General features: G+C 39.7%; 1 protein-coding gene across 4 annotated transcripts; it reads left to right on the forward strand.

Annotated features, from left to right (window-relative positions):
- Positions 1-3,564: 3,564 nt before the first annotated feature.
- Positions 3,565-11,335, forward strand: LOC121437363 (exosome complex component CSL4-like). Of its 4 annotated transcripts, none has more exons than XM_041637242.1 (3): positions 3,565-3,857; positions 10,988-11,039; positions 11,162-11,335. In XM_041637242.1, exons 1-3 carry the CDS (start codon positions 3,565-3,567, stop codon positions 11,333-11,335), a joined length of 519 nt encoding a protein of 172 aa, XP_041493176.1. The 4 variants fall into 4 exon arrangements, with proteins under 4 accessions (XP_041493176.1, XP_041493175.1, XP_041493178.1 ...); XM_041637241.1 differs by having other exon boundaries at positions 10,988-11,055; positions 11,090-11,317; XM_041637244.1 differs by lacking the exon at positions 10,988-11,039 and having other exon boundaries at positions 3,565-3,720; positions 3,818-3,827; positions 11,057-11,317.
- The last annotated feature ends 2,988 nt before the right edge of the window (positions 11,336-14,323 follow it).

The raw sequence follows: 14,323 nt of genomic DNA on the forward strand, positions 1-14,323 counted from the left end.
AATTGACCTGAAAGCTTCATCCCTCCTGGATAACTTTCAGAGGACAGGAATGTGTTATGCGTCGTATCAGAGGAGAAATGTGATGAACTGTCTTATTCATCTGTGAAACCTTAGAATTATAATAATGTTTTGTCTAACTAAATGTATTTACTATTGCTTGCAATAGTGCCATGGATGTTGTAGCAGTAACCAACTATATTCCTTTTTTTTTTTTTGTTGGTTTTTCGAGACAGGGTTTCTCTGTGGTTTTGGAGCCTGTCCTGGAACTAGCTCTTGTAGACCAGGCTGGTCTCGAACTCACAGAGATCCGCCTGCCTCTGCCTCCTGAGTGCTGGGATTAAAGGCATGCGCCACCACCGCCCGGCCAACCAACTATATTCTAATTGTATTTAAAAACTGCTCCACCAGATAGAACTCACATCTGAAACAATTAATTGGGCCAGAAATTCATTCCTGGATAGGTCATTGCCTCTCGGTCCTCAGAGAAACTTTTATCATTGATATTGTTGTTTGAGTATATGGTGAATAATACAGAGATTCACAAATGGTCAGCATACAGAGAATAGAGTATATCACAATTCTTTGACTCCAAGTCTTGGGTATCATCATGGAAGAAGGTGCAGAAAGAGTGTAAAAATCAGGGGTAGTGGTAATTTGCAAAGACACAGTGTTTGCTGGACATAACCAGGATATTGCATAAATGAAGTCATAGCAGCTATTATTGTATGAACAAGTACTAAAAAATATCAAACCAGCCAAAATTCTAGCACAGATATGGGAGAGCCTATGAAGTCTCACACCTAGCTGAAAAGCTACTGGCAATTAATTGTTGCTAGGGGAGGGAAAGTCAATTTTATTTAGGGATGTAGCCACTGAGAGATCATCCATATTCCAGTGGATGGTCCTACACTCATGTATATATATAGGTAGCGGAAAAAACATATTTTTAAGGAGGACATGAAATTTTAAAGGAGAAGTGGTTGGTAAAGAGGAGAGAAGGGAATGGGTAATAGATTTGTTCAAAACACATTATATTCATGCATGAAATTCTCAAACAATAAAAAATTAAAAAGTGCAGATTTTATCTGAAGTTTTACTCTGGCCTCAACACACATACACTTACAACATGCATACACATCCTCATGCAAAAATCTCAAAGTTATAAAAGTGGGATCTGTGAGTGCTATTTTCCTCATGTTAGCCTTTAAAATTATGTAAGTGCCATCAAAGTTGTGGGGTGATTTCATAAGTTTTAGCAACTGCAAAGTATTTAATGTATGTATAGATGTGGCAACTGGTTACATTCCTGCCATTTAGCATCCTAATAAAATTCTCTTTAGCAAAAGTCTCAAAAACACAACTCAGAAAACCAAAAACCAAAACAGCCTCTGGCTCCAGAGTAATGTTTGGAAACAAAAGCCATTGTTCTTCCCAGAGCCCCATCAAAACCTGACATATTCTTTCCTTTTTCGTCTCAGAGAGAATCACATATACTCTGCCTCGGAGAACTTCAGTAAACAAACAAAAGCCAGCAAACCAAAGTTTTCCCCATATGTCAGGAACCATGCTCAAATGATTCGAGTGCCCACAGAGCAAGAGAAATAACTAGTCTGTTAGGCCACAATACAAAATAAAAATTCCTGTTCTCAATACAATCACAAAAATGGTTGTCAACTGAGTCAAGTATCAACAAAAATAATTTTTCCTTTACAACTTCAGGGTAATACAGGCTATGCAACATTGTACATCTTCCCCTAAAACATCAATTAGGGTACAGAAAATGCAAACAAAATGACGGTGCTGACAAGGACTGACAGAGAACGTGATGCTGGGACTAATTTCCAATTAATTGACTCTGGAAGAATGATTGGTTCTATTTGAATGACCCACAATATGAAATTAAGTGACAACAAAATAGGGAATCTTTCATTTAGTATCTGCCCCACAACACAGAAATCCAAGAACTAATATAGGCCTGAAAATTAGGAATGCTTTTCTCTATTTCAAGGGCCTTGTACTTTGAAGTAAACTATGCATTATCCCACAACACCACATATCTTTATTCAGCAAATTATCTACTTTTCATATTTATAAAATGGATATATGTTTACTGTAGAACTTTACAAAATTTATCAACAAAATATTTCCATATATACTCACTATTAACATGAAATCATATATCCTTTTTCATGGAGTATTCTAATATTTCAAAACAAGAACATGTTATATATGCCTATGTAAATTTATATTTAGTTTTAAATTTTAAATGATCCATTTTTTGCTTTGTACAAATCCATTGTGCTAATTTTGTTTTATCTTATTATATTATATTGTATAGAGTATATATTATACTATATATTATAATGACATAATCTATGCCATTTAACGTATCTTGTGTGTAAATATTCACATATATAGAAACAAATACATGTGTTCTACTCTTCCATTTGCACATGCGTCATACAAATTTGTTCAGCTTTAAGATTGCTACCTGAAGGTGTTATGCAAGTACCCAACAGAGAAGAGTAATAAATAGTCCTACCCAGCTGTAAAGACTGCAACTCAAAATGACTGGGGGCCTGACAAAATATTCCCAAGGCTCCAATAGTGGCACTTAGATTTTGAGGGTAATCAACAGATGCTTCTTGGACAGACGGCCCTTTCAGTAGTGAGGTTCTCATTCCTGGTACTGCAAACCTGGGTAGTGACACCATGGAATCTAGAGGACTGGTGATTGCCATTTTTCTAAACCAGAATGATTTCTAAATGTCTTAATGTCTTCTATGTAGTTATTTTTCCTTATACCCTCAAATAAGATTATCTCTCATCCCTCATCATAGAGGCTTCCTTTTGAAGTGGAAAAAGGCTTCTACAGAGATTTACATCTGATCTGGTCAAAATGCAGAAAATATGTGATAGTTGAGATCTCTACCTGCAACCAGTGCATCTACAATTTAACAGCTACACAAAAGGTTCAGAAAACATCACTGCAGAGAAAGTGGAGTGTTTAAGAGGCAGAAAACCTGGATGCTTGCTGTGATATAGTGTCTTCTAGACATGACAAACAGTGCACTCGAAAAATCTAAATAGCATGGTGGTCTAAACTAGATCTGCCTAACCATCATTCAGTCAACAAGCGAGCATGGATGGAGAAAGTGTCACAAGTCAATGGCTACTGAAGAAGGGAGAATCCATTATTTCCAGGTATCTATTTCCAAGTCCTCAGTTGAAGACACATAAACATATGAGCAACACTAAACACTAGATGGAATCAGAATGTCTCTCTCTCTCTCTCTCTCTCTCTCTCTCTCTCTCTCTCTCTCTCTCTCTCTCTCTCACACACACACACACACACACACAAACACACACACTCAAAAAATACAATTATTAGAGAAATGGTCAGGAATTCTAAGGGGTTTATGGAATATTGAAGGAGTTGTAGGGAAGATGGAAGGATGTAAATGTTGTAAATACAAGATATTCATGTGTGAAACTCTAAACTCTAAAATACTTAAATAAAAACCCATATATAGTTTTTCATCCGGGTTTTGGACAGGGACAAGCATGGCACCACCTGTGAGGTACTGCATCCCTAGTGAACGCCTGTGTAACTTGGAGGAAGGCAGCCCCAGGAGCAGCACCTACACCCAGCATGGCTACATCTTTTCGTCACTGGCGGGCTGCCTGACAAAGACCAGTGAGAATGGCGTGCTTCCTGTGGTGTCTGTGATGAGAGAAACAGAGTCCCAGCTACTTCCAGATGTAGGAGCTGTTATCACCTGTAAGGTCTTTAGCATCAACTCACATTTTGCCAAAGTACACATCTTGTATGTGGGTTCCACACCACTAAAAAATGCTTTTCAAGGGCACTGGGACCGAACCCGAATCGGAAGGGCAAAAGGGAGGGTGGTAGTTCCTTTGTCTCCATAGCCTGCCTGCAGCAAGCAGGGTGGGCCCTTTGTGTGCGAGGTACCCAAGCAGCACGGAGTTTCGATCTGGGCACCGCAAGAGACATCATTGCGGTGAGTGAGTGTGGCGACAGTGGGGATCAGGGAACTCAGACGTTCCTCATCCCCCCTCAACTTCCTGTTCATCCTGAAGGGGCTATACTGCCCAATACCTCCTCTCTCTTCCTATAAGACCCAGCTTACATCCAGAAGCCCCTACCCCCTGTCTTTCTCCCTCACTCCCTCCCTCCCCTCTTTGGTGGCATAGCACCTCCCAGCTCAGCCTGCTAGGGCGCTGGGACCGAACCCAAATCAGGAGGGCAAAAGGGAGGGCGGTAGTTCCTTTGTCTCCATAGCCTGCCTGCAGCAAGCAGGGTGGGCCCTTTGTGTGCAAGCTAACCAAGCAGCAAGGAGATCCGATCAGGACACCAGGAGAACCATCACTGGGGAGTGACATCACTGGGAAGGTACATCAGTGTGCAAGAAGACCTGACCCTGTAAAAGAAGATCCATAGGGGAGTATTGGGAGGAAGAGATGGGCAGACACCAATGCTAGAATTCACCCAACAATCTGAAAAACAACATGAAACCACCAGAAGCCAGCGACATCACAACAGGAGGACATGAACACCTTAATCAAGAAGAAGTAGAAAAAATTGACTTCATGAAAGTGATTGACACCCTTAAACAGCATGTAAAAAATGCCCTTATAGAAATGGATGAGAAGTATAACAGAAAGTTCGAGGAATTGAATAAATCAGTGAATGATACCCTAGGAAACCAAGGAAAAACAATCAAGCAGATAATGGAAACTGTTCAAGACCTGAAAACTGAAATGGAGGCAAAGAAGAAAACACAAACAGAGGGCCGGCTGGACATGGAAAATCTAGGTAAACGAATAGAGACTACAGAAACAAGTATAACCAGCAGAATACAAGAGATAGAAGAAAGAATCTCAGATTCTGAAGATAACATAGAGAAAATAAACACACTGATCAAAGAAAACAGCAAGTCTAACAAACTCTCATCAAAAAACATTCAGGAAATATGGGACAAAATAAAAAGACCAAACCTAAGAATAATTGGAGTAGAAGAAGGAGAAGAAGTGCAGCTCAACGGTACAGAAAATATACTTAATAAAATTATAGAAGAAAACTTTCCCAACCTGAAGAAAGATGTACCTATGAAGGTTCAAGAAGCTTACAGAACACCGAATAGGCTGGATCAAAAAAAAAAAAAAATCCCCTCGCCATATAATAATCAAAACACAAAGCATACAGAATAAAGAATTAATATTAAGAGCCACAAAGGAAAAAGGCCAAATTACTTATAAAGGTAAACCTATCAGAATTACACCTGACTTCTCTATGGAAACCATGAAAGCCAGAAGGTCCTGGATAGATGTACTGCAAAAACTAAGAGACCATGGATGCAAGCCCAGACTACTATACCCAGGCAAGCTTTCATTCACTATAAATGGAGAAAACAAAATTTTCCAGGATAAAAACAAATTTAAACAATATGTAGCCACAAATCCAGCCTTACAGAAAATAATAGAAGGAAAATCACTAACCAAGGAGTCCAACAATGACCACAATAACTCAGACATCTAGAGACCCTTCACCAGCGCAACTCAAAGAAGGGAAACACACAAACCCTACTACTAAAAGAGAAGCTAAATAAGAAGGTGAATCCAAAGACAAACACATAGGCATCCTCATGAGTATTAACCTTCATCAGGCGATGAAAGGAGACAGAGACAGAGACCCACATGGGAGCACCTGACAGAAATCTCAAAGTCCAAATCAGGAGCAGAAGGAGACGGAGCACGAGCAAGGAACTCAGGAACACGAGGGATGCACCCACACACTGAGACAATGGGGATGTTCTATCAAGAACTCACCAAGGCCAGCTGGCCTACGTCTAAAAAAGTGTGGGATAAATCCGGACTAGCTGAACATAGCGGACAATGAGGAATACTGAGAACTCAAGAACAATCGCAGTGGGTTTTTGATCCTACTGCACATACTGGCTTTGTGGGAGCCTAGGCAGTTTGGATGCTCACCTTATGAGACCTGGATAGAGGTGGGGAGTCCTTGGGCTTCCCACAGGTCAGGGAACCCTGATTACACTTCGAGCAGATGAGGGTGGGGGACTTGGTCGGGGGAGGGGGAGGGAAATGGGAAGCGGTTGTGAGGAGGAGGCAGAAATCCTTAATAAATAAATTTTTTAAAAAAGTGACCTGAGTTAACAACCACTGGTCATTAACATCACTTAATGTCAATGGGCTCAACTCACCTATAAAAAGGCACAGGCTAAGAGATTGGATACGAAAACAGGATCCAACATTCTGCTGTTTACAAGAAACACACCTCAACCACAAAGACAGGCACCTACTCAGAGTAAAGGGCAGGGAAAAGGATTATCAAGCAAATGGACCTAAGAAACAAGCAGGTGTGGCCATACTAATTTCTAACAAAGTTGACTTCAAACTTAAATCAATCAGAAGAGATGGAGAGGGACATTTTATACTCATAACAGGAACAATTCATCAGGATGAAGTGTCAATCCTGAATATCTATGCCCCTAATATAAAAACACCCACGTACATAAAAGAAACATTACTAAAACTCAAGGCAGCCATCAAACCGCACACACTAATAGTAGGAGACTTCAACACTCCTCTCTCACCAATGGACAGGTCAATCAGACAGAAACCTAACAGAGAAATTAGAGAATTAATGGAGGTAATGAAGCAAATGGATTTAACAGACATCTATAGATTATTCCACCCAAAGTGGAAAGAATATACCTTCTTCTCTGCAGCTCATGGAACCTTCTCGAAAATTGACCACATACTCGGTAACAAACTAACTTACACAGTTACAAAAAAAAATATTAGTAACCACCTGTGTCTTATCAGATCACCATGGATTAAAGTTAGAATTCAACAACAATGCTACCCCCAGAAAGCCTACAAACTCATGGAAACTGAACAGTCAACTACTGAACCATACCTGGATTAAGGAAGAAATAAAGAAAGAAATTAAAGTCTTCCTTGAATTCAATGAAAATAAAGAAACAACATACTCGAACTTATGGGACACTATGAAAGCAGTCCTGAGAGGAAAGTTCATAGCACTAAGTGCCCACTTAAAGAAAACAGAGAAAGCACATATTGGAGACTTAACAGCCCACCTGAAAGCTCTAGAAAAAAAAGAAGAAGACTCACCAAGGAGGAGTAGAAGACTGGAAATAAGCAAACTGAGGGCTGAAATCAACGAAATAGGAACACAGAAAACAATCCAAAGAATCAATGAAACAAATAGCTGGTTCCTGGAGAAAATCAACAAGATTGATAAACCCCTATCAAAACTAATCAAACGGCAGAGAGAGAATACGCAAATTAATAAGATCAGAAATGAAAAGGGGGACATAACCACAGACACAGAGGAAATTCAGAGAGTCATTAGATCTTACTACAAAAGCCTGTATGCCACAAAACTGGAAAATGTTAAAGAAATGGACACTTTTTTAGAAAAATACCATATACCAAAATTAAACCAGGACCAGGTGAGCAATCTAAACAGACCTGTCAGTCGCAAAGAATTAGAAGCTGTTATCAAAAACCTCCCTACCAAAAAAAAAGCCCAGGACCAGATGGTTTCAATGTGGAATTCTACCAGAACTTCCAAGAAGACCTAATACCTATACTCCTTAATGTATTCCACAATATAGAAACAGAAGGGTCATTACCAAATACCTTTTATGAAGCTACAGTTACTCTGATACCAAAACCACACAAAGACTCAACCAGGAAAGAGAATTACAGGCCAATCTCACTCATGAACATCGACGCAAAAATCCTCAACAAAATACTGGCAAACCGAATCCAAGAACACATTAGAAAAATTATCCATTATGATCAAGTAGGCTTCATCCCAGAGATGCAGGGCTGGTTCAACATACTTAAATCTATCAATGTAATCCAGCATATAAATAAACTGAAAGAAAAAAAAACATATGATCATTTCATTAGATGCTGAAAAAGCATTTGACAAAATTCAACATCCCTTTATGATAAAAGATGGAAGCGATTAGGGATACAAGGGTCATACATAAATATAATAAAAGCTATATACAGCAAGCCGACAGCTAACATCAAATTAAATGGAGAGAAACTCAAAGCCATCCCGCTAAACTCAGGAACACGACAAGGCTGTCCACTCTCGCCATACCTCTTCAATATAGTGCTTGAAGTTCTAGCAATAGCAATAAGACAACATAATGGGATCAAGGGGATTCGGATTGGAAAGGAAGAAGTTAAAATTTCGTTATTTGCAGATGATATGATAGTGTACATAAGCGACCCCCAAAACTCCACCAAAGAACTTTTACAGCTGATAAACACCTTTAGTAATGTGGCAGGATACAAGATCAACTCCAAAAAAACAGTCGCCCTCTTATAGACAAAGGATATGGAAGCAGAGAGGGAAATCAGAGAAGGTTCACCTTTCACGATAGCCACAAACAGCATACAATATCTTGGGGTAAATCTAACCAAGGAAGTGAAAGATCTATTTGACAAGAACTATAAGGCATTGAAGAAAGAAATTGAAGAGGATACCAGAAAATGGATGGACCTCCCTTGCTCTTGGATTGGGAGGATCAACATAGTAAAAATGGGCAATACTACCAAAGGCAGTTTATAGATTCAATGCAATCCCCATCAAGATCCCATCAAAATTCTTCACAGATCTTGAGAGGACAATAATCAACTTTATATGGAAAAATAAAAAACCCAGAATAGCCAAAACAATCCTATACAATAAAGGATCTTCTGGAGGCATTACCATCCCTGACTTCAAACTCTATTACAGAGCTACAGTAATGAAAACAGTGTGGTACTGGCATAAAAACAGAGAAGTCGACCAATGGAATCGTATAGAAGACCCGGATTTTAACCCACAAACCTATGAACACCTCATTATCGATAAAGGAGCTAAAAGTATACAATGGAAGAAAGAAAGCATCTTCAACAAATGGTGCTGGCACAACTGGATGTCAACCTGTAGAAGAATGAAAATAGACCCATATCTATCACCATGCACAAAACTCAAGTCCAAATGGATTAAAGACCTCAATATCAGCCCGAACACTCTGAACCTGATAGAAGAGAAAGTGGGAAATACCCTACAACATATGGGCACAGGCGATCACTTCCTAGGTATAACCGCAGCAGCACAGACATTAAGGGCAACATTGAACAAATAGGACCTTCTAAAACTGAGAAGCTTCTGTAAAGCAAAGGACACTGTCACTAAGACAAAAAGGCAACCTACTGACTGGGAGAAGATCTTCACCAACCCCGCAACAGACAAAGGTCTGATCTCCAAAATATATAGAGAACTCAAGAAACTAGACATTAAAATGCTAATTAACCCAATTAAAAAATGGGGCACTGAACTGAACAGAGAATTTTCAACAGAAGAAGTTCAAATGGCCAAAAGACACTTAAGGTCATGCTCAACCTCCTTAGCAATCAGGGAAATGCAAATCAAAACAACTTTGAGATATCATCATACAACTGTCAGAATGGCTAAAGTCAAAAACACCAACGATAGCCTTTGCTGGAGAGGCTGTGGAGGAAGGGGTACCCTCATCCATTGCTGGTGGGAATGAAATCTTGTGCAACCACTGTGGAAATCAGTGTTTCGGTTTCTCAGGAAATTCGGGATCAACCTACCCCTGGACCCAGCAATACCACTCTTGGGAATATACCCAAGAGTTGCCCGATCATATGACAAAAGCATTTGTTCATCTATGTTCGCAGCAGTATTATTTGTAATAGAAAGAACATGGAAACAACCTAGATGTCCTTCAATGGAAGAATGGATGAAGAAAGTATGAAATATATACACATTAGAGTACTACGCTGCTGTAAAAAAACAATGACTTCTCGAATTTTCATGCAAATGGATGGAAATAGAAAACACTATCCTGAGTGAGGTAACCCAGACCCAAAAAGTTGAACATGGGATGTACTCACTCATAATTGCTTCCTAGCCATAAATATGGGTCACGGAGACTACAATTGGTGAACCTAAAGAAGCTAAGTATGAAGGTGAACCCAAGGAAAAACATATAGTTATCCTCTTGTCTGTGGGAAGTAGACAAAATAGCAGGGGAGAAAATTGGGATCTTGGGGGTGGGTTGGGATGAGGGTAAGGGGAGATGGGGAGAGAAAAGTGAGAAGGGAAGGAGGGGGAACTTGGGGAAACAGGAGGATTGGGATAAAGGAAGGTTGGACAGGGGAGCACAGAAACACAATTCTTAGTTAAGGGATCCACCTTTGGGTTGGCAAGAGTCTTGACCGTAGAGTGGCTCCCAGGAGGCCAGGGTGATGTCCCCAGATAGTCCCTTGGGCAGCTGAGGATAGGGAACTTGAAATGACCCTATCCTATAGCAATACTGATGAATATCTTGCATATCACCATAGAACCTTCACCTGGTGATGGATGGAGATAGAGACAGAGACCCACACTGGAGCACTGGACTGAGCTCCCAAGGTCCCAATGAGGAGCGGAAGGAGGGAGAAGATGAGCAAGGAAGTCAGGACCACGAGGGGTGCACCCACCCACTGAGACATTGGGGCTGATCTAATGGGAGCTCACCAAGGCCAGCTGGACTGTGACTGAAAAAGCATGGGATAAAACCGGACTCTCTGAACATGGCGAACAATGAGGACTGATGAGAAACCAGGGACAATGGCACGGGGTTTTGATCCTACTTCATGTACTGGCTTTGTGGGAGCCTAGCCAGTTTGGATGTTCGCCTTCCTAGACATGGACGGAGGGGGGCGGACCTAGGACTTTCCACAGGCAGGGAACCATGACTGCTCTTTGGACTGGAGAGGGAGGGGGAGAGGAGTTTTGGGAGAGTGGGAGAAGGGTGGTAGGAGGGGGAGTGAAATGGGAGGTTGGGAGGAGGCGGATTTTTTTTTCCTTTTCTCAATAAAAAAATAAAAATAAAAAAAATGTTTTTCGAGGAACTATCCGCAAGGAAGATATCCGAGCAACTGAAAAAGACAAGGTTGAAATTTACAAGAGTTTCCTGCCCAGGTGACATAGTTTTGGCCAAAGTTATCTCCCTAGGTGACACACAGTCCAATTACTTGCTGAGCACTGCTGAAAATGAGTTAGGGTTAGTGGTAGCCCACAGTGAATCGGGTGTCCAGATGGTTCCCATCAGCTGGTGTGAGATGCAGTGCCCCAAGACCCACACAAAAGAATTCCGGAAAGTGGCCAGGGTATAGCCTGAGTTCTTACAAACCTAAATACACTTCCCCTCAAAGACGGAGCCACCTTTTTCCAAGAGTACCAGTATGAAAAGAACATCAAGATGCCACAGTCTTTATTAAGGGGTCTACAGTTACCTAGCAACCACCTCTTGAAAAATCTGCCAGAAATAAGTTTGTGTTGTAATGAGCACCCAAGGCCTATGCAGCTGAGACAGGAAGATTTTTAGTTCCCACGCGTGAGTGTGGCCTAGGCTACATAGTAAGACTCTTTCAACCAAAATATAAAACACTGTTCTTGGGAAACTGATTTTTATTCTCTTGGCTGGTGTTTGCATTCAGCAAACAAAACCATGTAATATTGGAAATAGCTTATGCCTTCTTTATAAATATGTATATATGTATTTTGCTATGACTGGTGAAAAAATGCTTTTCACATTTTAAATATATATATATATATATATTCAATGAAACTTGAATATGAATGTTGGGTTGTTGTGTTTCTTTTTAACAGTAAAATGTCAGTTGGCCATCTTGAATTTATATGCTCCTGACTATAAAACTGGAATGTGTATTTATATGTAACTGATTGCACACAATTTTTATACAAAACAAATTGAATTTCAAAAAATAAATAAAAGATGATTGCTTCCTGGGGTTAGAGAGATGGTGCAATATTTAAGAGTGGTTGCTCTTTGCCTTACAGAATGAGAAAAGATCTTCACCAACCTTATATCAAACTGAGGGCTGATCTCCAAAATATACAAAGAACTCAAGAAATTGGTCATCAAAAGAACAAATAATCCAATAAAAAAGATGGAGTACAGACCTAAACAGAGAACTCTCAACAGAGGAATCCAAACTTAAGGAAATGCTCAACATCCTTATTCATCAAAGAAGTGCAAATCAAAACAACTCTGAGATTCCATCTTACACCTGTAAGAATGGCCAAGATCAAAAACACGGATGACAGCTTATGCAGGAGAGGATTGGGGTAAAGGGAACACTCCTGCATTGCTGGTAGGAGTGCAAACTGGTACAGCAACTTTGGATATCAGTATGTCGATTTCTCAGAAAATTAAGAAACAACCTTCCTCAAGACCCAGCAATACCACTTTGGGGTATATACCCAAAGGATGTTCATGTATACCACAAGGACATGTGCTCAACTATGTTCATAGCAGAATTGTTTGTCATAGCTAGAGGCTGGAAACAACATAAATGACCCTTCACCAAAGAATGGAAAAGGGAAATGTGGTATATTTGCACAATGGAATACTAAACAGCAGAAAAAAATAATGAAATTTGCAGGCAAATAGATAGAGCTAGAAAACATCATATTGAATGAGGTAACACGGACTCAGAAAGACAAATATTGCATGTACTCATTCATAAGTGGTTTTTGGACATAAATCAGAGAAAAATCAGCCTACAATTAACAATCCCAGAGAACCTAGACAACAAAAAAGACCCTAAGAGAGATATACATGGATCTAATCTACATGGGAAATAAAAAAAGACAAGATCTCCTGAGTAAATTTGGAGCATGGGGACCATGGGAGAGGGTAGAAGGCGAGGGGAGAGGAAGGGAGGGGAGAAGAGAAATATTTATAGATTAATAAAATCAATATTTTTTTTAAAAAAAAGAGAGTGCATGTCCTTCTGGCACAATTGAACATCCTTTGGATATATACACAAAAATGGTATTATTGAGTCTTGAGGAAGGTTGTTTCCTAATTTTCAGACAAATCGCCACGCTGACATCCAAAGGGGTTGTACCAGCTTGCATTCCCACCAGCAATTGCAGAAGTGTTCCCTTTTCCCCACAACCTCTCCAGCATAAATTGTCATCAGTGTTTTTGATCTTGGCCATTCTTACAGGTATAAGATTTAATCTCAGAGTTGTTTTGATTTGCATTTCTCTGATGACTAAGGATGTTGAACATTTCCTTAAGTGTCTTTCAGCCATATTAGATTTCTCTGTTGAGAGTTCTCTGTTTAAGCCTGTACTCCATTTTTTATTGGATTATGTGATCTTTTGGTGTCCAACTATGTTCATAACAGCTTTGTTTGTCATTGCCAGAACCTGGAAACAACCTAAATGTCCCTCGATTGAAGAATGGATAAGAAAAATGTGGTACACAATAGAGTACTACACAACAGAAAAAAATAATGACAGCTTAAATTTTGCAGGAAAATGGATGAAACTAGAAAATATTATTTTGAGTGAGGTAACCCAGACACGGAAAGACAATTATCACATGTACTCACTCATAGGTGGTTTTTAAACATAAAGCAAAAAAGCCAGCCTACAAACCACAATCCCAGAGAATTTAGACAACAATGTGGACACCAAGAGATACTTACATAGATATAATCTACATGGGAAGTAGAAAGTATAAAAGGACAAGATCTCGTGAGTAAATTGGAAGCATGGGAACCTTGAGGGAGGATTGAAGGGGGAGGGGAGAGACAGGGAGGGGAGTAGAGAAAAATGTAAAGCTCAATAAATATCAATAAAAAAAAGAGTGGCTGCTGTTCTTAGAGAGGACCCACGCTGGGTTTCCAGCACACATGGAGGAAGCCTCACAGCCATCTGTAATGCCAACTCCAGGAGAACCAATGCCTTCTTCTGCCTTCCACTGTCAACTACCTGTGTTCAAGTTCATGGACACTAACAGAAATATACATACATACACATAAACAAAAATAAAAATAAATATTAAAAACAGATTACTTTCTCAGCTTTCTGTTGTTAATAACGCTCTATTGAATTACTGTGCATTTTTATTTATATTCATTTTTAATTTTAATTTTTTTGCTTTAAAAATTCCAAACAATATTTTGATCATATGCTCTTCCCTCCTGCTCCCAATTCTTCCCAAGTCTTTCCCATCCAACTTAATGTTCTTTCTTTCTTCCAGAAAAACAACCCAAATTAAAACAAATAAAACACTCCAAGAGAGGAAAAAAACAAACAAAAAACATACACACACATACACAAACACATACATACCTGCTTGCCTGTACATACACACACACACACACACACACACACACACATACACACACACACACA

Source organism: Microtus oregoni, unplaced genomic scaffold (assembly GCF_018167655.1).
Source record: "Microtus oregoni isolate MIOR12 unplaced genomic scaffold, Mior012 000052F_001, whole genome shotgun sequence".
Taxonomy (NCBI): Eukaryota; Metazoa; Chordata; class Mammalia; order Rodentia; family Cricetidae; genus Microtus; species Microtus oregoni.